The following is a 24,745-nucleotide window of genomic DNA, read 5'->3' as shown; positions in this document are numbered from 1 at the left end:
CACATGGAGATGGAACTGCCTGTGTCTCAACTTGTACCCATTACCCCTTATTCTGTCATTGGTCACCACGGAGCAGAGTTTGGCCCCATCCTCCCTACATTCTCCCCTCAGGTACTTGAACATGTTGATCAAATCTCCTCTCAATCTTCTCTTCTCCAGGCTCAACAGGCCCCGCTCGCTCAGTCTCTCCTCACACGGTGGCTGCTCCAGTCCCTCCATCACCTTCGTGGCCCTGCCCTGGCCCCTCTCTAGCAGCTCCAGGTCCCTCTTGTCCTGGGGAGCCCAGAGCTGCCCCCAGTGCTCCAGGTACCTCCCCAGAGCTGAGCAGAGGGGCAGGATCCCCTCCCTCGCCCTGCTGGAAAGGCTCCTCCTGCTGCAGCCAGGAGCCCACTGGATCCCACTGGATCCCATGGGATCCCACGGTCCTTCTTGGCCACGAGGGCACCCTGCTGCCTCATGGTTAACCTGCTGTCCCCCAGGACTCCCAGACCCCTCTTTGCGGAGCTGCTTTCCAGCAGGTCACCCCCTAATCTGTGCTGGTCCCTGGGGTTCCCCCTCCCCAGGCGCAGGACCCTGCGCTTGTCCGTGTTCAACCTCCTGGGGTTCCTCTCCAAACCGAAGCGCCCCCCGGCCCGCGCTGCTCCGGCAAAGCCCGGGATGCTCCGCGGTGTCCCCCGCGCGGGGCCCCGCTCCCACGCGTGGCGCGGGGTGTCCCCTCGCCCCGGGGGGCTGTAGAACCCAACGGGAGAGCGCCCGGGCCCCGCTCCCCGCGCGGGGACCCCGCGAGCAGCGCGGCCGGGGCGGGAGCGGCCCCAGGGCGGGAGGCGGCGGCAGCGGCAGCCCCGGCCCGGCCCCCGGCCCGGCCCCCGCCCGCCCCGGGCCCGCCCCGCTGCGCCGGAGCCGCCGGAGCCGCCGGAACCGCCGGCCGGGACCGCTGCGGAGCGGCCGCAGCTGCAGGTAGGAGCCCGGCGGGGCTGGCGCCTTCGGGGGCGGCCCCCGGCCCGGGGGTGGTTCCGAGCGGCGCTGCGGGTCGGGGCTCGCTCGGTCCTCGCGGGCAACCCGGGAGCACCTCGGGCTTATTAAGAATTAATTGACCCCTTTAATTGAGGCGCTTTCCCCGCAGCGGGGGGGACCGGGGGCAGCGCGGGCCGGGGCCCCGGAGCGTCCCCACGCGGGACGGGGCTGTTCCTGGAGCGGCCTCTCGGCCCCTCTCGTGTCTTTCCGTGGGCGCCCACGGGCTGCAGCTCCCGCAGCCCCGGCCGGGTCCGCTGCGGCTGCAGGGGGGGCTCGGCCTCGTCCCGGCTCCCAGCGCAGCCGGGGGAGAAAAAAAAATAACGTTTCGTAAAAGGCTGCTGGAGAGCTGGCTCTGGGGACGCGCGGATGATAACAGATGAGCCATTTGCCTTAATTACTGGTATCAAAAGCCCAGGCTGCAGCTTAGCCTGGAAATAAATATCGTTAATGTTGTGATACAGGGTTTATTTGATGATGCATCGCTCATCCGGCAGGGATTTGCGGAGCTGCTCCCTTCTGCGGCGGGGCTGGTGATGGGGCTCAGCCCTTCCCGCGGGAGCCGGGGCAGCTGCATCCCGGGTCACCGGAGCCGTTTTCCCTTGGCGGCTCCGGGCACGTACGTGGGCACGTGTCCGGGTTCAGCCTTGCAGCAAAGCTGGCGCTGAGCGGAGCCACCAAACCTGCCGCGAGCAGCCGCCTGGTGCAGCCCCCGGGGCTGCGCTGGCTCCGCTCTTCCTCCTCCTCCTCCTCCTCCTCGCCGTCCTGCTTTTTGCGCTGCCTCTTCCGAGCTCCGTGGGTAAGCGGAGGAGCAGGTGGAACTGGGGGCAGCGCGGGGGGTTGCGAAGCACCTTCCTTGCAGGGGAGCCGGGAGCGTTTGCTGCACCGCTGCGGCCGCGTGAGAATGTGCCAGAGCCCCCCTGCTGCAAAGGCAGGGAGAGGGGACGGGTTTATGGATCCGGCTGTGCCGAATTTCTCTCCAAACCTGACTTTGGAGTGACTTGGGGAGCTGAGGAGGGGACTGTCTGCCCGGATGAGCCCGGTGATCCCGGCACCGCCGCCGTGCTCCCGCATTCCTCTCGGCCACTGCGGTTGGTGCTAATTGGAGATAATAACTAATTAACAATGGGGTGGTTGCAGCAGAGCCGCAGGCAGGAGGCCCAGGGCGCTGCTCCCTTCCCGGGACGGACGCAGGGCGAGCTGGAGCTTCCGAGCACCCATGGGCGGCCCGGCCAGGGATGCTCCGGGCACGGAGGCTGCAGCAGCAGCTCCCGCGTCCCCCGCTGCGGGTGCCGGCGCCTCGGGCCGCGCGTGCCGCGAGCTGTTGCTAAGCACCGCGCGGACCGGCGCCCGCTGCACCGCGGCGCTCGCGGCTGCGCTGCCTGCGGCGCATCCCGGCGCTCGGAGCAGCCCGAGGAGCAGCCCCCGAGCAGCTCGGTGGCCTCGCGCCGCTGCAGCGGCGTCGCTGGTGCCCAGCGCGCCGAGGCCGCGAGCGCAGGCGGTTTGCAGCGCGCTGGGAGCTGCGTCGCGGCCGGGCCCTGCCGTGTTTTCCAGTGGCACCTTTTCCCTGGGGTTAGGGAAAGGCTGGTGGTGCCCAAGGCAGAGGGATCCCATGGGATGCAGGGCCAGGTGCTGCCCTGTGTTTCCTGCAGCCGCAGGTGCCCCCGTGGTTGATCTGCAGGTCGCGGTTTGTCTGTGCCCTCGGCCGTGGCGCTGGCACCGCGGGTGCAGTGCCGGGGCCGCGGGGCGCAGGAGGAGCTGGGCGTTCCCGCTCACCGGCGGCTTTCCTGGAGCCCAAATTCCTGCAGTGCTGGCATGAGCGGAATGGGATCCGCTCCCATCCAGCTCCTGAGCTCTCCATCCCAGGCCGGGAGCAGAGGGCCAAGGGAACAGCCCTTGGGACCTGCTTCCCTGCGCTGGCACCATCCGATGCCCACGGGTGACTCTGGGCTGCCCACGTTGCCGGTACGTGCTGGCCAAGGGCTCTCTTCTTTTCTTCCTTTTAATTCTTTTTTATAAGTATTTAAGATGGGCTGTTTCCAAAGTGCAATCCAGGAAGCTTTTCCCGAACTTCCTAACATGCTCCACATGCCAGGAGAGGCAAAGCAGGGCGGCTGGGAAGGCAGCGGGATGCGCCCGGCTCCCCTCGGCGTCGCGGTGCCGTTCGGGCCCTGCCAAGGGCCTGCCCCGAAACCCTGCGCTCTGCGAGCGGCTTCATCGCCTCGGGCTCTGTCAATGTAAAAATTACCTCATCATTGGCACGGGCAGGTGGTGGCGAGCGGCAGCCTTCTTCAATATTTAAGGAAGCTGCATTGCAGAGCCGGGCGGCTGGGCAGCGAGGCTGCGCGCCCACGGGCGGCACCGCCGGGGCGGCCCCGCTGGGCCGGGGCCCGGGCAGCTCCCCTGGATCCCGGGATGTGCGGGAGCTGCCGGGGCCGGTGCCCGGACGGCTCCCCCGGATCCCGGGATGTGCGGGAGCTGCTGGGGCTGGTGCCCGGGCGGCTCCCCCGGATCCCGGGATGTGCGGGAGCTGCCGGGGCCGGTGCCCGGACGGTTCCCCCGGATCCCGGGATGTGCGGGCACCGCTGGGGCTGGCTGCCCAGGCTGGGCTCTTTGGGGACAGCCGGATGCACTGTGGGGCTGCTGGTGTTCCCACAGCCGGCAGCTCCAGCAGGGATTTCCGAAGGAAGGTGGCCAAGCCCCTCCAGGGACGCTGGCTCTTCCCTGCCGGCTCGGGAGCTGTTTTGGTGCTGGGGTTTTTAGCCGTTTAGTGCTGGGGTTTTGCACGAGCCGCTCCATCCCGCCGCGTCGCTCCTGCTGGAAGGAGCTTGGCCCAGGGCTCTTGCTGTGCACGGAGCTTATCCAGGGGGTCCATGGGGCTTTCCTCTGCCGAAGAGGTCAGGAAACAAGGAGAGAGGCGTCAATCCCAGCTTGGAATTTGATCCGCCAGGAGCTTTTACCTGCAGGTGAAGCTTCACAGGGGCGAAGCCGCCGGAGCCGCCTTGCTCCTCGCCACGTGCTGTGCAGGTCCAAGCGAGCGCCGGGCGCGCGGAGCCACCGCTGGAAGCGCCGCAGAGCAGATCCCCGGGATCGCCGCTCCGGAGGCGGCGGGGAGGCCCAGGCCTCGATGCGGCGGCTCCATGAGGCCGCCCCGGCCTCCCCGCGGCTGCAGGGCGGATTGGGGCGCGAAGGGAGCGGGCGGGCGCCGGCCGCGGCGGTTGCAGCTGTGATGAGCAAGGAGCCTGGTGCTCCCCGCTCCGCTTTTCCCGCGTCTCCGAGCCCGAGCTTCCTGGGGGTCATTTTGCCAGCTTGGAGGCCCCATTTCAGATTTAGTAGCAGCAGGAGATTCTTTTTGCACCAGGGAGGTTGTGCCTGGCGTCTCCGCAGGGAAGGAGGTCTGGGAGGCGAGCGGCGCCCGGCCGGGAAGGGCGATCCGGGAGCCGGCGGCAGCGGAGCCGGCGGCAGCGCCGGAGCGCGAGCCCTGCCCGCGGGCCGCTCTGCTCGCTCGGCGCCGCCGTGCTCACAGCGCCCGTGTCCCCAGGTGGCCGCGGCGGCCGGCGATGACCGACGCGGTGCTGGGCGGCAGCGCGGACCCGTGGATGTGCCCCAGCGAGCGCGCCATGTCCCTGCGAGCCAGGTAAGGGCCGCGGCGCCGGGGCCGGCGGCTCCTCCGCGCGGCGCTTCCCGGCTAATCCCTGTCCCTCTCTTTCCATGCTTCTCTTCCCAGCAGCGAGAAGGAGCCGTGAGTATCCCACGCGGGCGCTTTACTGCCCTGAAACCAGGGCTTGGGAACGTGCTGCGGAGCCTCGGTGGGATCCATCCCGTCCCCGCTCACGGGTCCCTCCTGCCCGCAGGCTCCCGGCGGGATGGGCGGTCCGGGGCGCGCAGCCGGAGCGGGCGCGGAAGGGCGAGGAGCTGACGGATGAGGAGAAGGAGATCATCAACCGGGTGATCGCCCGCGCCGAGAAGATGGAGGAGATGGAGCAGGAGCGCATCGGGTAAGGCCGCGTCCCCGTGTCCCCATGTCCCCGCGCCGTCACCCGCTAATCGTTCCTGCAGCTCAAGGCCGAGCCCTCCGCTGCCGGGGATTGGGGAATATCCAGGGATTGGAGAATAACGGCGGATTGGAGAATAACTGGGTCCCGCTTTCACTTGAGACAGCCGTAAAGCTGCTGCCAGTGGCAAAACCAGATTTGCAGCAGCTCCTTCTCAAAAACAGCTTCCAAACGGCATTTTCCCGGCTTTGCTCCTTGCTTTTTGGATTATGCTTAAGCAGGCTCCGGTGCTGTGCGTGTCCTTCCCGCCGAGGAGCCCCTCGGAGCCGGCCGGAGCAGCCCCTGGTAAGACGGGCTCATCCCCACGTGCCGGGTCGGATGCAGCAGCTGGTACCCGGCAGATGCTGCAACCACCAGGGCTTTCCTGGTCCCCTAGCAAAAAAAGGCAAGAAGACCCGTTAAAAAACTGATTTTGGGTAATATAAAGAACAGCTTAAAGGAAGCCGTGGTGCCTTCCGGAGGCGTGGAGGGTACCTGCAGTGTTCCTTCCCCCTGGAAGTCCTTCCAGGCCGCGCTGGCAGGGAATCGATCGTGTCCGTGGAGGCGCCGTTTGCGCAGCGGGACGCGGTGTCACATCAGTCGAGCGGGGGATTATTCCTGGCTGCGGGAGACGTGAGCCGGGTGCCGAGCAGGGATGCGGGATGGCGACGGCTCTCGGCCTCCCTCCCGCCTCCGGGAATTCCCGAGGGGCTCCGGAGCCTCCCTGCAGCACGGAGGGCTCTCCAGGACAGCTTCCCTCCGGGCTTTGCCCTCAGTTACCTGCGCACGGGCCAGGGAGAAAAATCGCTTCTGAATTTTGAGCAGTTTTAATTATGCTTTTTCATCTCTAGCTCAGCTTTCTCTCCTTGTCCTTTTATACCACTAGAATTAACTTTGTTCTTCAGACCTTTAAGGCACACAGTTTCCCCATGGAAGTGGAGAAACTTAATTCCGGAGGCGGCTGCTGAGCTCTTGTGTGTTTTACTCGAATTTCTGTTTTCTGTGTAAACTGTGGCTCGCTGCCCTCCTCGCCAGCCAGCCCCTTGTCCCCGGCGCCTCTCTGGCAGCGTGGGCTGTCCCGAATGTCCTTCCCGAGGCCACCTGTGACCGCTCGCGGCGCCGCTGCGGCAGCGGGTGCGTGTTGAGGTGCAGCAGCTCTGCGCTCCTGGGCCGCGCGGGGACTTGATTCGGATCCAAACCGCAAGGATGGGCTTCAGTTTCAGCTCCTTGTGCTCTTCTCCCAGGAAGGCTTTTGAAGCAGAAGACAGCCCGGTTTCTTTAGCTCGGAAATGCTGTAATTTATCCGTATTTTAGGCACGATTTGATGGTGCAGGTGGGGCCCGGCCTGGCTGCCCACCCGGTTAAACACCAAGGCAGCCTGTGCTCTTTCCTTGCGGTAAATGAGGGGCCGGGAAAGATTTTGCAGCTCAGTAACGAAGCTCTTGAAATGCAAAGGCGTTTCTTCTTCCTGCTCTGATTGTGCCATTTGTTCTAGTTTCTATAATAAGTTTGTTTGGGCTTGCAGATTGCCAACTGGAAGCTGCCGGGCGCGCGCGGCGCGGCGGGGGGGGCCGCGCGCTCCCATGTGTGCTTGGCTCGTGGCACCATGGAGAACGGGCATTTTCAATAAATGCTATTTCTTTTTTCCCCGGAAAGCCCATTCTCAGGTTGGGAACGGGAATGGCCTGGAGCTGCAGCAGCGCAGAGCGTCGCGGAGCCGCCTCTGCCGCCAAAGCGGATCGCTCCCGTCTCTGTGCGGTTTTCCCAACTCATTAATAACCCTGGGAGAAGCTTCCCCACCTGCAGCCCTCCTCCAACGAGGGATTTTGCCTTAGGGATTTTTGCGATGCCGGCCCCCGGAGCGGGGCGATCCCCGTGTCCGATGGCGTGAGCCGCGTCCGCTGGCGGCAGCGTTTGCTGCGGCGCATGGAAAACGCTCCGGAGGCGCCGGCAACGGAGGCCTCGCGAATTTGAAGCTGTCATGAGGCATGTGGGGAACTGTCTTTTAAACGTCTTGCTTTCTTTTAATGCCTGCCGTGTTCGCAGCTTTGTCAGATTTGGGTCATGCTGCGACGGGAGGGAGCGAGGCCCTGCAGGCGAGATTTTCTCCAATTCTCCCCTGTGCAGCTGCCTGTTTTTTTTCCCTCCTTCCTTTCCCTCTCCTTCCTTTTTGAATAGCATAAATAATGCATTTTTTTCCCCATTCTAGTGCTATTTTTAGGGCTGGGATTTTGGGCTAACGGACTGTATAATTCACCAGCAGATCTCCTGCGCTTGGCAAGCAACCTGCTCCCTCTGGATGGGCTCCGCAAGCTGCTTTTGCAACTGCTCTTCTTTCAGGACTTACTTAACTGCTTTTCTTTATGCTTTTTTTCAAAGCCGTCCTAGTAAACAGATGTGTTTGTACAGTCGGTTCTCAGGTGGCCTTTTTGCATCTTCCTCAAAGCGCTAAGAATTTCCATAAATCTAACCATGTGCTGTTTGTTTATTAAAAAGTGAGAAAACAATTAATTTGCTCAGTCCCCTCGGCCAAACCCATCCCGGGTTTCTTGCCCATCTCCAGTGCTCAGGATTGAGGATGGGGAGGGGGAAATAAAGCAGCTTTGTGGGTGTCGAAAGTTGCTTTGCAGAAAAGGGGTTGATTTTTGAGTGCTGGCGTTTGGGTGCAGAGACAGCGAGGGGAGCAGGATAGCACATACCGTGTCGTGGGACGCCCTGTCGTGACAGTGTGTTGGGGTGTCGCGTGGTGACGCTGTATAGAATCATAGAATCATAGAATCATGGAATGCTCAGGGTTGGAAGGGACCTCTCAAGGTCATCCAGTCCAACCCCTGCACACGCAGGGTCACCTAGAGCACGTGGCACAGGGCTGCGTCCAAGCGGGTTTGAAGATCTCCAGAGAAGGAGACTCCACAACCTCTCTGGGCAGCCTGTTCTAGTGCTCTGTCACCCTCACTGTTAAGAAATTTTTCCTTAAGTTCCTGTGGAACTTTTGGTGCTTCAGTTTGTGGCCATTTCCTCTAGTCCTGTCGGTGGCCACCACTGAAAAGAGACCAGCACCGTCCTCTGCACTTCCTGCCTTGAGGTACTTCTAGACACTGCTCAGGTCCCCTCTCAGCCTTCTCATCTCCAGCTGAACAGGCCCAGCTCCCTCAGCCTCTCCTCGTATCGTGACGGTGTGTCGGGTTGTGGTGTCGTGTCACGACATCGTGTTGGGACGCTGTGTCGCGGGACGCCGTGTCGCGACATCCCGTCGTGACATCCCGTCGTGACGCTGCTCGCTCTGTGCCAGGCGCCTCGTGACCCGCCTGGAGGACATGCGCCGCAGCGTGGCCGGGGACGGCGTGAGCCGCTGCATCCTGTGCGGGGAGCAGCTGGGGCTGCGGGGCTCGGCCAGCGTCGTCTGCGAGGACTGCAAGAAGGTGAGGGGCGCCGGGGATGCGCGCGGCGCCGGGACGGGGCGCCGGCGGGCGGCGCGCGGCCACGCAGGCTCTGCTCTGTCCGCAGAACGTGTGCACCAAGTGCGGCGTGCAGAGCACCAACAGCCGGCCCCACGCCATCTGGCTGTGCAAGATCTGCAGCGAGCAGCGGGAGGTGAGCGCGGCTGCGGCGAGCGCGCCGGGAGCGCGCGCCGCGCGGGCCCCGTGCCCACGTCCCGCCGCCTCCGCAGGTCTGGAAGCGCTCCGGCGCCTGGTTCTTCAAGGGCTTGCCCAAGCACGTGCTGCCGCAGCCGATGCCCGTGAGCAAGAGCAAGGTGCCAGTGGCGGCGGCCGAGGCGCCCGCGCCGGAGCCCAAGCCAGCGGCCCGCGTGCCCGTGCGAGGTAGGTGAGCGCCCCGTGCCCGGGCCGGGTGCGTGGGGCGGTTTGCGGGGTCGGAATCCCGATGGACGGTGTCCAGGTGCGATGCTGCTCCCCTGCGCGCTGACCCGTCGCTTTCTGTTCATGCTCCCAAGGCCAGGCAGGCGCTGGGCCCCCGGCTGAGCCGGACTCGTACGGTAAGGACGGAGGTTTGATCCCCACCTGCAGCCCTGCTGCTCCCCGGGCTGTCCCCTCCGGGCTGGTTTTGCTGGGGACGGGTGGCAGGGGGTCCCGTGGGATCTGCTGCATCCATCGCCAAGGCTCAGCTTGCAGGAGCCAGAGCCAAATGCCTCCGGAGGTGGGAAAAAGAGGCCTTCCCAATGAGGTGCATGCAGGAGAGGGGCTTTTCCCTGGAATGGGCAGCATCCCTTTCCCACGGGGTCTGGTCCAGGGCTGTGGGATGGAAGTCTCTCCTGGGCGTCTTTCCACTGACAAAAGCCGGGGAGCGAGTTATTCTGGGGCCTTCCCACCTCCCGCACGCCCCCGGTGCTGATTTGCATGTTCTCCGCTGCGTTTTCCCGGGTATTTAACAGCAGAGCCCTGAAAACCTCCCCGGGAGCTTCGGGGGCTCCGTGGGCAGCGGGTGCCGGCGGCAGCCGAGCTCACTCTGCTCCGGAGGCTGCGGTTGCCCAAGCTGGTGGGGTTGGAGCATCCAGGGCTCTGGCGCAGCTCCGTCTGCCCCTGCAAACCTTCCTCCTCCTCCTCCTCCTCTCGCTTTGCCCGGGCTGGCTCCATTGGGGAAGGCAAGTCTGTCCCCGTGCGGCGTGGTGAAGCCTCCCAGCACCGGGCGCTTGGGTCTATGGAGCCAAGCTCCGGCCAGGAGGTTTTTCTTCGTGTTTTCTCCCCAGATGGGGAAGCTGAGGGGCTGGCACCGACGCGGCCCCGCTGCGCGGCCGCGGCTGAACCTGCTGCCGGGCAGGACCCGCGGAGCCTCCCGCCGCGCCCGGGGACGGGCAGCATCTTCCCGCGCAGCGGGACGTGGGGAAACCGCTTAATTAAGGCTCCCTGGATGCTCCAGTGCTGTCGAGCATCCCGGCCCTTCAGCAACCTGGTTTAATAAGCCACCGGCTGGCCGGAGAGCCGGGGAGGCCCTCGCAGCTCTGCGGGCCGGTGATCAGCATGGGCATAACGTGCCAGTGATTTTCCTAAGGCTCCCAGGGAAAAATATTCATTACATTGCTTTTCTGAGTGACAAGGCGCCCGGTTTCCTAAGGCTGCTTCCCCACCAGGGTGTTTTCGTCCCCCGCTGCATCCGCAATCTGTTGCGTTTTGCTTTCTCCTGGCGACCCCGGGAGCTCAGTCAAGGAGAAACCTCCCGTTCGTGGCAGGACACAGATTTATAGCTGCCGTCCCCGCACGCGCCGGGGCCTTTTGCGTTGCGGCTGCGGGTTGCAATTCATCATGGAGAAGTGGGCAGCAGCATCCTCGCGCCGGTGGCCGTGATTTATGCGTTCGGGCTGCTAGATGGATGTGAATGGAAGACAGAGGCAGCTGTCTTTGGTGTCTCTCTAATAAATGGGAGATGATGGGGACAAAATAATAACAAAAAAGAAGCCCCTGTCCCGGTTGCGATTCCCTGTGGTTTTGTGGCTGTGGAGCAGCTTGCTGGTGCCTCTGTCCTTGCGTTTCCCTGGTGCTGTCGTGTCCATCCTCTTGGCTTCCCCTTGGTTTTCCTGGCCCTCCGGTGCATGGTGCTGCCCCACGTGTACCAAATGCTTTGAAATGTGCAGCGCTGCAAATCCTCCTCCTCCTCCTCTTCCTCGCGGGTGCGAGGGCACCCACCTCACTGCTGTTTCGTGGCTTCCCCGCAGGCAGCGAGGCCCCGGCGCGGGGCGGCTACGCGGCGGCCGAGGGGCGCGCGGGGCCGTGCGGCAGCGACGCCGACAGCCGCGACCTCCCCGCCGAGAGCAGCGGCGCCGGGAGCCCCGGTGAGAGCCGCTCGCTGTCGGGTTTCCAGCCCTCCGTGTGGCTGCCTCCTGGGGGAGAATCCCGGGATGCTCCAGGGATGGGTGACGGGGTGGAGGGAGGTCCTGGGATGGATGGGGATGGTAGCTCCAAGCTTGCACTCCAAGCCAGGGGCTTCTTGTCCCCTCTCCTACCCTCCCAAATCGCAGCCCTGCTGATGGGAGTGGGAGGTGGGTAACGCTGGGGCTGCAGGGCCTGAGGGCAGAGCGCGAGGCTTGGGCATGTGCCCCAAAAAACCCCATCCAGCACCAAGGGATGGCCTAGCCCACCCCTCCAAAGTGGTGGCATCTTCCAGGCTTCTCTGTGCTGGGTTTGCAAAGGTGTTCGCTCCCAAACAGGACGGGTCCAAGTCCACGTCATGGGATGGAGACGGCTAAGTCCGTTCTCCGCTCTGCAGTGGATGAAAATAGGCTGATATTTGAAGGCAAATATCCTTCAGGGCAGAGGACAGGACCCTGTGGTGCTTCCCGCTGCAAGGGGACCATTACAGCCCCTAAAACAGCACTAAATGGGAAAGCCCTGTGTGCAGGGATCTAGGAAGAGGGGGCTCAGCTCCTGCCCAGGTTAACTGTAAACACAAATGAAACAGAACTAAGTGGGGACAGAGCCAAGTTGGGACTAGACACCAGTGCCATTAATACTTCCTCCTCCTGTGCTGCCGAGGCTGGCCCCTCCACGTGGCCATCGCTTCGGAGGCCTGGCCTCGATGTCTTTTCTCATTTTGTGATAATTTACTGTGCTCCGAGCTGCCGTAAATCACAGTGATACGGGTGGGTGACTGACAGCACATGGCAGCCCTGCTGGGCCTCCGTGCGCCAAGGCAGCTTGGAGGCCGCTTCTTGCTCATGATCCGAGCTTGCAAATTTATTTGGCCAATGCACAGAAGACATCCGTGTCCCCCTTAATTCCTTGAGTAAGAGAGGGATATTTTTAATTGCAGAGGGAGATGTAATGGGGAGGGTTTTGTGTGTCTGCGTTCTGCGTGGTGCTGTGGGGATAATGGCGGCCGCTCGCCCTCCCTTCTCCCCGCAGGCCTGCGACGGGCCGACTCCGTCCAAGCGCCGCGGCCGCCGCCACCGGCCACCCCCGCTCCTGCCATGGTGGCACCCGCAGGTGAGACCGGCCATGGTGCCCGGCATGGCGGGACGCCCTGTGGTGGCCACGCCATGAGGCGGGTGTGAGGGGACGGGGGCGCTCGGCATGGCGGGACGCCCTGTGGTGGCCACGCCATGAGGCGGGTGTGAGGGGACGGGGGCGCTCATGGCGGGATGCCCTGTGGTGGCCACGCGCTTCCATGAGGCAGGTGTGAGGGGACAGAGGTGCTCATGGCGGCTCTCCCGCAGTGAACCCGCCGGAGCCGGCCCGCGCCGCTGCCATCGCCAGGGATGAGCGAGGAGGAGGAGGAGGCTATGGCACCGCCACCATCACCCGTGAGGAGAGGCCGGCACCGCCACGGCAGCCCCCGGTGCCCGCTGCACCGCCGCGGCAGCCGCCCGCCGAGGCGGACGAGGAGGAGGACGCCAACAGCTACGACTCAGATGAAGGCAGTGCGTGCCCCGCGCGCGCGTCCTTGGCTTAGAGCCCAGTTTGGGGGACAGGACCCCAAGTGTCGCGGGGTTCCAGCAGGCAGCTCCCCCCTTTGCCTCCTCCTCGACGTTTCACACCCAAAACGTTGCCCTTTTCCAGTGCTCCGTCTCCTTCCAGGTCCTTTTAATGCCCGGTAAAGGAGTAGCTGGGAGAGGATGGGGCTGTTTGGTGGTTGTTTTCCACTCAATGGAATCGGCGAGTTCTCCCCAAAATGCAACCCCCGAGTCAGCAGTGAGGAAGGACCACGAAGGTGCTCGGGGGAAACGGCACCTGGGCCAGGTCTCGCAGCCACCTCTGCACTTGCTGCCCTCCCCTCAGCTTCTGTTTTTTGCAGTCATTTTTTACACCAAATTCTTTGACCCCAATGCACGCTCCAACCTTGGTCCAAGTGCCATCCCTTGGAGATGTTGCCCCCTGAGCCCACACGCGTTTGCAACATGGTGCTGAGACCTCCCTGCGCTACGGCCGCGGAAGGTTTTGTTTGTCCTGGTGCATCTTTCTTTGCCTGCTGAATATTAATGTCAGCAAAAAAGACACAAGCTGCCCTTCCTGTATCCTGGCCAAGTCTGCCCTTGTCATGCTTTGATGGCCAGAGCTTATGAATTTGGCTAGATTTCTCTGTGGCGATTTAGCTGATGCCAGTAGTCTCGCACGCTTTAAGTGGCTTTTAAATTTGAACAGCAAATCTTCCTAATTATTGCAAATCAGGGATGATTAAACACAGATATTGGCTGGGGTTTTAATAAAGTCATATCCTGTGTTTTCGTCTTCTCTCTATCACCAGCTACATTGGGAGCACTGGAGTTCAGCCTACTATATGACCAGGAAAACAGCTCTCTGCACTGCACGCTCATCAAAGCCAAAGTAAGTGCCTGCTTTGGGGAGGAGATGCTTTTCTGCCCGCTGTGCAGAGAAGTGTCTTGTCACCCTCACACACATATGACTCTCAGCAAGGTTGTCCCATTCTTTACAGTCCTAAATCTGATCTGGTTCCCAGCTCCCCAATATTTCCAACAGTGAGGGGCGGTCTATGTTTTTTCTAATCATTGGATCCCAGAAGGACCCAACTTGCTTCGTAGTAACCACTTGGTGATTTTTCTCCTTTCTCTAGCTCTGCTTAAAGATGATTCATACCCAGTCTTTCCTTTATTATGTTTTAGGGCTTAAAACCAATGGATTCAAATGGCCTGGCTGATCCCTATGTAAAACTACACCTCTTACCTGGAGCCAGTAAGGTAATTCTTTGTGTGACGTGGATGCATTGGATACTGGGTCTGAAAACAGGATAGAGGTTTCTGAAAGACCTCTGAGATGCCCAGAAATGTATGGAGATTTGAGAGAAGGTCACTGCAGAGCTCTGAGGATCTCAATTCGCTGGGAGTAGCAGACAGTCTTCATGGTATCTCTGCAAGTTGATAATTCTTGCAGACTCTTTGATGTGCACTAGAGAGGTAAAGTGCCCAAGTTCATCAGTGAAGCAAAATATTCTGCTTTTCTCTGGAAGTCAGGCACGGATGGACCAGTTTGCCTTCTACAAGTATTTAGCCTCATATAGGGGATAAATATGTGCTTCATGGCTCGTCTTATTGAAAAGGTAGGTCTTTTTCTGCAGGTCTATCTGTAAACATACCATATCAGCTTCATCTGGGAGGAATTTGAACTGGAGGCAGGCGAATACAGAGAACAGAAGTTCAATTCAGTGCCCTTTCTGATTTTCTCACAGTTCTGTGATTGTTGGTGTGCCACAGGCATTCTGAGGAAATGAATGTGGCAAAGCTCATCTTGAAACAGGAATGTAGGCTGCAGAGGAGCTTCAGAAAGGGTGACATTGTTAATGCATTGCAAAACATCTGACACAAAATCTAATTATTAGTGGAGTTTGAAAGATTGGTTTACTTTGAAGCTGCAGCATGCTCTAATTAGAGCTGTAAAAAATAACTATTAAGTGAGTAAACTCTTCTACCCCCCTCATCACAGAGAGCTCTGTAAATCTCACTCCCCATTCTAAACAAATTAAACTCAATGGAGAAATCTTTTAGGGAGGAATGCAGACTGCCAGCCCCATGCCCAAGGAATGCTGCCCTGCCCTGGGGATGCAAAGCGTTCCCCTGTAGCTTTGCTCAGAGGAAGCAAGTGCAAAATTAGGGAAATAGATATTAAAATCATTGAATTGAGATTTGCTGATTTGCTTTGTGTGCTTCCTCCACATCTCACCAGCCCCAGAAGATGTTCATAAAAGACACGAGCGAGTGTCAGAGGCACCCAGAAGTCCTGTTCCACTGGCTGTTTTCTTACTTTAGGCCTCAAAGGCCATTACCCAGGCTCTGTCCAGCCTGCTCCCATACTGTGGGTTGTCTATTTGGTGGGAAGCACAAACACAGTCAGATTAAATTACAAAAAAGACTTTGAATATTAGGAGACATTTTAGTTTGAATGCAGTATATCTATTAAAAATATGTTCTTTCTTGTTCAAGTCTCTTTGGGTGAGTAGATCCCAGATAGTCCAAAAAGGCAGGAGGTTAAAGCTCCCTGTGTTTGTATAAAGGTCCACCTTGGCCCACGGATGCTTACATAGCCTTTGTACCTCATTGGTGCAGGGAGATTAGCAGGCAGCAGTGAAGTCTTGCAGAATCCTCCCATGAGTGTGAAATAAATGTCTCTGGGAAGAGCAATCTTTTTAAGATAATCCCCAGTCAAATCACCTTTATTTCCCATGCTGTTCTCTAATGAGCCAAAGGTGATGGAGCTTCTGATCTCTACTCTCTCTCAGAAACCTAAATTTACACGGGGATGAATTCAGGCCACTGTAACTGTATTTTATTTTTATGCAACAGTCAAATAAATTGCGAACGAAGACTCTGCGCAATACCCGTAACCCCGTGTGGAACGAGACCCTGGTGTATCACGGCATCACAGACGAGGACATGCAAAGGAAAACGCTCAGGCAAGTAGGGGAGCACGGGAGGAAAGTCCAGCTCTCGGTGCAGAGCGTTCCAAACCCTCCTCCTTGCAAACACTGGGAGAGGGCCCTGGCAGCAAAGTGCATGTTTTTAACAGAGCATCTGAAAGTGCAGAGTTTTTGTCAAAATCCTTCACATGAATATGTTGATTTTATTAGTTCTTTTTAAAAAGAAAAATGAAAGCAGTTTGGACCTTCTCACTTAATATCGAGTTATTGCTATTGCTATTAATCTTATCATTATGTATTTTTATTTATCCTGTATTTATGTATTTTTCTACCTGTGATTTGACAGTATCCTAGCAAAATGTTAGGATGTTTCCAAAAATCTTCAGCATCTCCTTTCTGTAAGAAACATCAAAATGCTTGTGGGTTTGTTTGTTTATTTTTTAACAGCAAACTAGAAATCCTGTTTTCCGAGTGACTTTGTTCAAAGGAGAGCCAGATGCCTGCAGAGTTAGATATTACTTTGCTTTGTCCACCCTCTGAGCAGCAATCTTGCTGGAGTGTTTTCTACATGGATGCTAATGTGTTCCCAAATCAGGTGCTGCTCCTGCCGGTTTGATGTTCTCTTTCATGTTCCCTTCAGGATCTCTGTGTGTGATGAAGACAAATTTGGCCACAATGAGTTTATTGGCGAAACTAGAGTTTCCCTGAAAAAACTGAAACCCAATCAGAAAAAGAACTTCAACATCTGCTTGGAGAGAGTAATACCAGTGAGTTTAAGAAACTCTTTTCTAGCACCATTAATTCTGAGATTGCAAATAAATGGCATGTGAGTGGTGAATTTGAAACTGGTACAATCCAAGGCATCTTCATGCCTAGGGTTCATTGACATCTTGCAGAGTTGGACTCTCATGTCTCGGGGTCTGGGCTGATGTGACATATTAAAGCCAAGGGACAGGCATGTGGTGGGAATGCAGGGATCCAGTTTCAGTTAAAATTGTATGAATCTGAAACAAGGAGGTCAGCGCTCCCTTGATTCCAGTGACAGAAACAAAAGGCAGAACTTTGCTCTTGGAGAAGTAGCCTAGATTAGAAAAAGCAAATGAAAGCAACTGACCTTCTTGAATTAAGAGCGATTAATAGTTAATGTGAAGAGCTCGTTTCAGAAAGTGACTCAGCCCTTTGGGGATCTCTGTGGTGGCTGAAAAATCTTCTGACATTTGCCAGCCTTTGCTGATTTATGTTGCTGGAGAGGAGCGGGCAGTTTGTTGCCTGTCTGCGCTTTGCTCCCCGGTGCTCTGAGTGATGTGCTAAGTCTGGGGAAGAAGAAATTATCAGAGTAAAAGAATCTTGATCTGAGCCCCCTTCCACTCCTGAGATCAATGAAAGGGCTTTGCAGAGCTCTCAGCCTCCATGTGGGAGTGTTTTTGCCATAGGGCAATGCTGCTCTCAGCTGCAGTTATTCATGGAAGTCTCTCTTTGTTCCCTTCCTAACTCAAGATGAAGCGTGCTGGAACGACCGGCTCATCTCGTGGGATGGCACTGTATGAAGAAGAGGTAAGAGGCTGCCTCGTCCTCGGAGCGTAATGTGTTTTCTGCACGTTAGGTCAATGATCTCTCATGTATGAGCCCCTCTTGTGCCTTCACGGAGGTTCTGCTGCAAAGTTCCTCTCGCCGTTTCCCTTTGCCTGCTCTGCAGAGAGCACTGACTGTAGCTGCTGTGTTTCTGGAGGTGCTTTCCTGGACCCCCTCGCTTAGGGCACCTCCTTTTGCTTCCTCTTGCAGGTAGATCGTGGCGGGGATGTGGAAGAACGCGGGAAGATCCTCGTGTCGCTCATGTACAGCACCCAGCAGGGCGGCTTGATCGTCGGCATCGTGCGCTGTGTGCATTTAGCGGCCATGGACGCCAACGGATACTCGGACCCTTTCGTTAAACTGTGAGTGAAAGCCGGGAATGCCCGAACATCCTAAAATGATCCTTAGGCGTTAGCTGACACACTGTTGCCCAAACCTCCTTCCAAAACCACACGCGAGAGAGAAGCATTTCCCAGGGTGGAAGAGCTGAGTGCTCAGCACAGAGAAATGAGGTGGCCTCTGGTGGTGTCTGTCTGGGATGACAAGGCTCCTCCTCGGGCCTTTTTGCCCCTGTGAGTGTGTGTGTGGTGGTGTTAGCTGGTTGTCACTGGCTACTTAAAAATGTAAAATGTCTCTGTCGGTTGCTCTGTGGTCACTGCTGTGGCGATAACCACACAGGCTGACAGGCAACGTGGGGGCAGTTTTGTGGTACCTGAGCCACCCAGACAGCTCCATCAAGCCCCACTTGCAGCGATGCCATCGTGCTGCTGCCTGGGACCAGGCCAGGCTCCCAGGCACCTCCGTCCCCTCGGCAGCTCTCGGGATCCAGCGCGCTGGACACAGGATCTGCTGCCAACACGTCGGCTTCGCTGGTGCAGGCACCAGGGGCTGCAGTGCCTCGTGCTGCAGGGCCTCGCTGCAGCACCCAGCACGTCTCCTGGAGCAGTAATTCCCCTGCAAAGGCTCCGTGACGGCCAGAGAAGCACTTGTTGTCAAACAGCTCGTGGGAACACGGCAGATCAAGGACACTTTAACTTGAACCTTATCAACTGCTATGCATACAGGACCTTGCAGTCTGCCTGGATTGCAGATGTGTTTTCTTTGCTGTTTTCAAAAGAAAACTTATTTTTTCTTCCTCCCTAGAAGTTCAATTCTACTCAAAAGGTCTCATTGATAGCTTTTGCATATTTGTTTTTGTTGTTGTTGAGTGGAACTGAGTGATTTTCTTCTTTATTCTCTATTTTATATATTTTCCCACAAATAGCAAATGGTGGTTTTCCATGTTTTAAATGACATCCAATAAAGGTCTAACTAATGCCAACTGTAGAAGTTAGTCTCGGGTCTGCAGCCAGTCTACAAAGCAGGAGCCACTAACTTTTTCCATAGTTCATAAGTGAAAAATACCTTGGTTCAGCATGCTAATCTGTACTTTGTTAAAGGCTAATGGACTATTTTTAGCATTTTTAAAAATAAATCTTTCTATCTCCATATGTGTTCACATATTCTTGGTTGAATTTCCATCAGCCAAGGCTCAGTGTTAGAAATGTGGCTTCTCATTGTGTATAGACCACTAACCTGCCTGCTGATTTTCCATTTTTTGACTGTTTTGGATATTCCACCCTGGCCTTAGTAGTGCCAGGGTAGTTGCTTTTGAGTTAAATGCATAGTTCAAGGCTCATCTTTACTCTCTTGAGCTGTAAAAATCCTATAACCTTTTCTTTTACATGAGCGCAGCTTTGGGGGAAAAAACAGACAAACTTGGGACTCAATTTTTGAAAGGAGTTGTGAGAGTGTAAGTGTCATAAAGCCAAAACTGAGGCCAAGGCCCTGTATGGCAGGACCTCTGCTCTCTAGTTTCTAAATATTCCCTAGCTGTTCTGAGCAAGGAAGCGTTTCTGTGAGGCCAACATTCAGTGTGAAGCAGATCTTTACGGTTTATCATGGGTAGTCTGGCAATCTTGAGGGGGGGAGAAAAAAGTATTTGGGATTTTTATTCATTTTACATTCATTTTGATAATTTTAAAAGGTGGGAAAAGAAACCGGCTAGCCCGTTTCTTTTCCTTAAATATCTTCAGTCATTTGTTTAGTTTGTTTTTGTTTTCCACTTCAAAAATTCACATTTTTTTTTTCTGGCTTATGAACTCATGCTGTTCATTCCTTGATTTTTGTGCTGTTTTCTGTTGCCCCCAGTTGGCTGAAACCTGACATGGGAAAGAAGGCGAAGCATAAGACACAGATTAAAAAGAAAACATTGAATCCTGAGTTTAATGAGGTAAGGATGGATCTATTTTATGTATTATTAAATCAATGTAACTATTATCATGCGAATGAAGATGAAGACACTCTCACCAACAGTGGTTACCCCACTTGGTTACTCACAATATTTGGTTTTAAAAATAAATGCCTTTCAGCTGTGCCAAGCTCAAAGATCAGACTGGCTTCAGCAGTCAGCTCTATGAGAGGCTCTTGGCAGGCTCTTTTTTGCATCTTAAAAATGGAAGTGCCATATTTGGAGGCTCTGATTTTGATGCTGTCTTGACAGGATAGTTGCAAAATACTAAGTTAGATATAAGGAGTGAACTTGGCTTATGTGTTTGTGGGAGAAAAGCATTTGCTCCTTGTCAATGTTTTTGACATATATCCTCTCATTTGATTTTGAATTCAGGCTGTGCAGAAAGAGTAGCTGAGGTTCCTTAAGGGCAGAATTTTCCTTCTATTTCCTTGAAAGCCGAAATCCTTGGGGTGCCATGAGTTGTCCTCTTTTCCAGGAGTTCTTCTATGATATAAAACACAGTGATCTGGCCAAGAAGTCACTGGACATATCTGTCTGGGATTATGACATTGGAAAATCTAATGATTACATTGGTGAGTGGCAGAGTTTGTGCTCTGGGATGGGGTTTGGATGCCATGCCTCCCTTGTACGGGAAGGATAAATCAGTCGCCTGTTCTGTGAGGTGGATCAGGCTGGACTTTGAAGTGGGACTCTGCAGGTTGGTTGGGAGTTTGTGTCAGGCCATCAAATGGGATATCCAGCACAGGGGACACTGCACTGCCCCTTTCCCCTCATCCCAGAGGGTCTACTGTGAGGGCAGAGCAGCTTTGGTTGCTCCCATGATCTTTTAAGTTGGAAATGCGAAGAGAGAAGTGCCAAAAGTTTTGGCCTGTCCCCATGGAGATGGTTAAGTGGGACATCAGCATCATCTCTGGACATAATCTCCTGCCTCTCTCCTTTCTTCCAGGCGGTTGTCAGCTTGGCATTACGGCTAAGGGCGAGCGCTTGAAACACTGGTACGAATGTTTGAAGAACAAGGACAAGAAGATTGAACGCTGGCACACCCTCCAAAACGAGAACCACGTTGCCAGTGATTAAAGGGAACCCCTGCCCGAGCGTCCCCAACGGGCACATCCTCTGCCAGTTCCCTGTAGATTTCTGATGTCCGTCTTCCAGTGCAGTCATGCCTAGTGCCACCCGCCTTTGATCCCAAGGCAGCAATGCTGTCCTGTCTCCTCTCCAAGCATCCTCTGTTCCCTGCGCCCACCTCCGAGCAAAACCTAACCTAGATCTTTTATATTCACCTCCTTTTCTTTTCTTCCCCCCTTCACTGAATTACCCTGCCGTGTCATTTTGCCGAGCAGTAGTTGGTTTCATCTGGCTCTTTCTCAGTAGTCTCACGCAGCTCGCAGTGGCATTGCCTTTGTTGTGTGTGTGATGGTGCGTGTTCTTCCAGTCCTCACTCATGTGGCTCATCCCATCGTCACCAGCTCGTTGCTCTTTAACTTTTGATGGACACACGGTCAGCAGACCTTCTGCGTTCTCATTTTAGCGTGGTGGGGTGAGTGTTGATGTCGGAGCATTGAACAGTTCTGTTTGTTTGATATCGATACCTCAGTTGCAATAATGAAAAAGCTATTTAGCTTTGATGTGGGTCATAAACATAACTTGGTATCTGCATTGTCATGGCTAGGCTAAAGCCTGTGTCACAGATGTAATCCTGCGAGTGCTGCTTTGCTCTTTTTTCTAATCTGCTACATTTAAGCAATGTTGTGGTACACGCTTTTGAGTTTCTGCTGAGAAGATCCACTGATAATGCAGCATTCAAATAGGAAACTGCAAATAGGGAGTCATTCTCATGCTTGCAGAGAAACCAGAGGTTTGTGTTGGTTCACATTTGTTTCTGGTTGCAGTTCATTTTAGATCTAGGAACATGTCCACTCCGTTAATATAGGAACACACCCGTATTTAAAGCTTGTGACTACCTCCACTTTATAGCTGCATAGTAGTGCATAGATGAACTTTGAGGACATTTTTTTAGGCCCTCTTGAGACCATATTTTCTGTTGCTGTCTGTGATCAGTTTATTGTACCACATGCATGAGGGAAGCTGATGGAGAAGATATTTCCCACCAACTAGTTGATATGTTCAAGGATTACTGCTTTAAAATACTACAAATAATGAAATTAGCTGGTTAGAGGTCTTCCAACACTCTTGTTTTTGTTTTGACAAGTCTGCACAAGAACCACTGTCTTCATCCTGTGTTTGATTTGTTGTCTGGAGGTGGTTTATTTGCTATCGATAAAAGGAGAGCCGAGAAGCTCTCAAACTGGTATTGATCTTTTTTAGTACCTTCCTGATTCATCCATTGTCTCTGGACAACCTCAAGCGTAGCAATGTCAATATTAGCACAATAAGCACTACTGGAATATATTGTCGGTCAGCTACAAACGGAGCATGCTGTATGGAATCTAAACCCCGAGCCCCTTTGGTTCACGCTCTTGTCCCCTGACTTCTCTTGCAGCTCGCTGCTCTAGGCTCTGCTGGTGTGGTGTTGTGTGGCGCGTCCTGAATTCAGCTGTACTCAGAGGGGATTTTTAAAGGTTTTTTTTTTTTTTTTCTTTTGGGGGGATGGGTTATTTTCCTATTCTTGTTCTCTGCCCTGCTGCCTCCCAGCAGAATTCACTCTGACTAGTTATTTGCAATGAGCAGCTTTACAAGGGGGTAGTGGCTGCAGCTAGAGGGGGCTTTGTACCGCATGGAGGTTTGCAGTGAGCTCTCCCGTAGCGGGTACCACGATGCGCTCTTCTGCCGAGCATCCTTTGCCTATCACTCCCCTTCCTTCCTTACCTCTTTTTTTAAGAGCCCTGTGACTGTGGGGGCACTCTCTGAGCATACAGGAGATGCATTGCTCGGCCGTTAAACATCAAAAGGCCGCGGGCCCCGTGCATGGTGTCTTTGAGCTGCTCTTTACAAAATGCTCCTTGTGCTCTCACGTAGTGCGATTCTCTCCTGCTTTTAGGACCTAGGTGTATATTGCAACTGGGAGCGTTCCCTCCTCTATTTGCTTAACTGCCTATGGGATGAAATCTAGACGAGTATTTCTGTGCACGCTGTCGCCTTCCCTCCCTGCCGTTAGTTAACCTGATGTTGTTTGCGTTGTTTGGATGAGAGCCACGGAGACTTGCTGCTGTCCAGCCCCTTCTCTGTGCTCCAGAGCCCTGCTCTCCACGGCCTGCTCCATCCTGGCTGTGCGTTGCCAGTACCTTGCCCAACTCTCCACAAGGAGACAGCCTTGGACCACAAACGCAGAGAGAAAACCTAAACGTGCTCCCTGCATCCTCCCAGCCCAAGCTAGGGCAGCTCTTCACCCCAAACTGCTCCTCTTTACTGCAGCATGACCAGCTAGTTGCTCTTTTAAGAAACATAGGATGGTTACAGAAAGCAGCTCGGGACCTCATGCCCTTACAAGCATGAAAAGATATTTTTTAAGATGGTCTTATCTTCCTTTTGGGTGGTTCTCGACTCGGCGCGAGTGAGTATGGCATCCTGAGGCCCAGAGCTGGTCTGTCCATGCAGAGACCCGTGCAGAGACCCATGTGAGGCTGGCCCGGTTCTTCTGGACCATCTCCTGCATGCACAGGGTGCTGCCTCGTGCTGACGGTCCAGCAGGCACCAGGCAGCTCGTTGACATGGGTGGCTTGATTGTAGGATGCTCCCGCAGTGCATTCGAGCACAGCGAGCCTGGCCCAAACCTTTGCACGCTGCTCTCCCTGGGTGCTGTTTAGACACGACTTCTGAGCTGTGATGGGGAGATGTTTGACTGGCAATGAAATTACCTTTTTTTTTTTTTTTTCTTCTTCTTAAGCATTTTTTTCATTGATCCCCCACACGCCAAGCCTCCTTTATGTGTGCAGAACGATTAATTAAGATTGCTTTTACCTGGGTAGCTTCTTCCCCTGTCCTGTGCATCATATTCTGCTCAGTCTGCTTTCCTTGCAGCACAATTACTCTAGGATCATCTATTTGCACCCATAAAAATTAAAAAGTACCATTTGCCTGCCCCCTTCCCTCTGTTGTGTAAATCACAGTCCTTGTCTCCATTTGACACCTTCTTCTGAGTTTTTTCTGATGGTAATTTCTGCCCTGAACAACTTCCTTTGTAAATAAAGCATGCACATATGGATTGGGAATGGTGCAAAAAAAAAAAAAAAAGCCTCCTCTACTGCTGTTTGCACTCAAACTCGCATGCAGTGATTTTACAGCAAAATATCCGTTTACAAATAGTAAGAGAAAAAAAAAATGTTACACAAACTAGAAATACTCCAGTCTTCCGCTGCATGCAGCACAACATCCTCTCTCTTTATGTGGTATCTAATAAAGTGAGACTATTGTAAAAGAAAAGAAAAAAACAGAGAGCGTTTCCAAGTTTCTTTATTCCCCGAGGGAGCGCGGTGCCCTGTGCGGGTACCAATATGGGAACTCGTGGCGCGTCGGAGAGCGTGGAAGGCGACCTGGGGTTGGAGGTGCTGAGGATGCCTTTGGAAACGGCGTTTGCTTTCTCCAATGGGGGAGGAGGAGGCAGTGCATTTCAGAGGTAGGGTTTTTATTTTAGTTATTTTATTTATTTTATTTTTCCCTTTCCCGTGAGAAGCAAAGCAAACCCCGCATACAGCCCTGTACCCTTCTCCTCTGCATCCTGGGGCACAGCACCCGGGCACCTCAGTGCCATGAATGTGGCCTCTTGAGAAAAATGCGTCCTTGGGTCTAGTTTGCCTGAGCAATTATCATAATTTTTATTATTTGGGCTGATTTTAGGCATGGTTTCCAGCAGGCTACCCTACAGGTGCTGGTCCCTGGGAAGCATCTGGCTCCTGCCCTGGTGATGGCCATGCTCCCTCACCGTGAGCACCATGCCCAAGCCACTCTGACTTCAGTCGCCCAGGTACCAGCGACAGGGACGTGCCACATACCGTTGTGCACCAGCGTCAATGCCCGTGGATGGCAGCAGATGTCACTGATGCACCAGATATGGAGGGTGCTGGGAGGAAAACTGTGGTCATGGCAGTGTCCCCCAGCAGCCATTTTGGTGGGAGCTCCCCTCTCTGTCACTGTTTTGGTGAGGGGTTCTCCTCTCCCTTGCCCACTTCAGCAACAGGCTACACTCACTATCTTCATTTTGGTGATGGGTTGCCCTCACCATCTTCTGTTTCAGTGATGGGTTCCCCTCGCTATTACCCATTTTGGTGGGGGATTCCCTTGCTATCGCCATTTTGGTGCGGATTTCTCCTCACTATTATCCATTGGTGGTGGTTTCCCCTCACTATCACCCCATCACTTTGGTGATGGGTTGTCTTCTCTATCACCTGTTTTGGAGATGGGTTCCCCTCATTATTGCCCATTTGGTGAGGGATTCAATCGTATCATCATCCATTTTGGTGAGGAGTTCTCCTCATTATCTCTGTTTTGGTGAGGACTTCTCCTCACAGAAACCCGTTTGCACTTTGGTTGGTGATGGGTCCCCCTCGCTATTGGTGTT

The 24,745-nt window shown here is 55.3% G+C and overlaps 1 protein-coding gene across 1 annotated transcript; it reads left to right on the top strand.

The window, feature by feature from the left end:
• Positions 1-918: 918 nt before the first annotated feature.
• RPH3A (rabphilin 3A) lies at positions 919-20,381 on the top strand. The gene is given in 20 exon segments (XM_088525077.1): positions 919-957; positions 4,553-4,648; positions 4,739-4,753; positions 4,866-5,009; positions 8,338-8,467; positions 8,553-8,639; positions 8,716-8,896; positions 9,499-9,539; positions 10,755-10,830; positions 11,900-11,995; positions 12,187-12,414; positions 13,239-13,318; positions 13,615-13,689; positions 15,289-15,398; positions 16,003-16,129; positions 16,860-16,916; positions 17,145-17,296; positions 19,125-19,206; positions 19,703-19,799; positions 20,174-20,381. Coding segments are annotated over 19 exon segments (1,986 nt in total). The 5' UTR covers positions 919-957; positions 4,553-4,571; the 3' UTR covers positions 20,305-20,381.
• The last annotated feature ends 4,364 nt before the right edge of the window (positions 20,382-24,745 follow it).

The sequence above is a fragment of the Tinamus guttatus genome, unplaced genomic scaffold (assembly GCF_059628265.1).
Source record: "Tinamus guttatus ecotype Peru unplaced genomic scaffold, ASM5962826v1 Tinamus_guttatus_pri_ptg000223l, whole genome shotgun sequence".
Lineage (NCBI taxonomy): Eukaryota > Metazoa > Chordata > Aves > Tinamiformes > Tinamidae > Tinamus > Tinamus guttatus.
The sequence above is the reverse complement of the archived record's forward strand: the minus strand, read 5'-3'. Positions and strand labels throughout refer to the sequence as shown.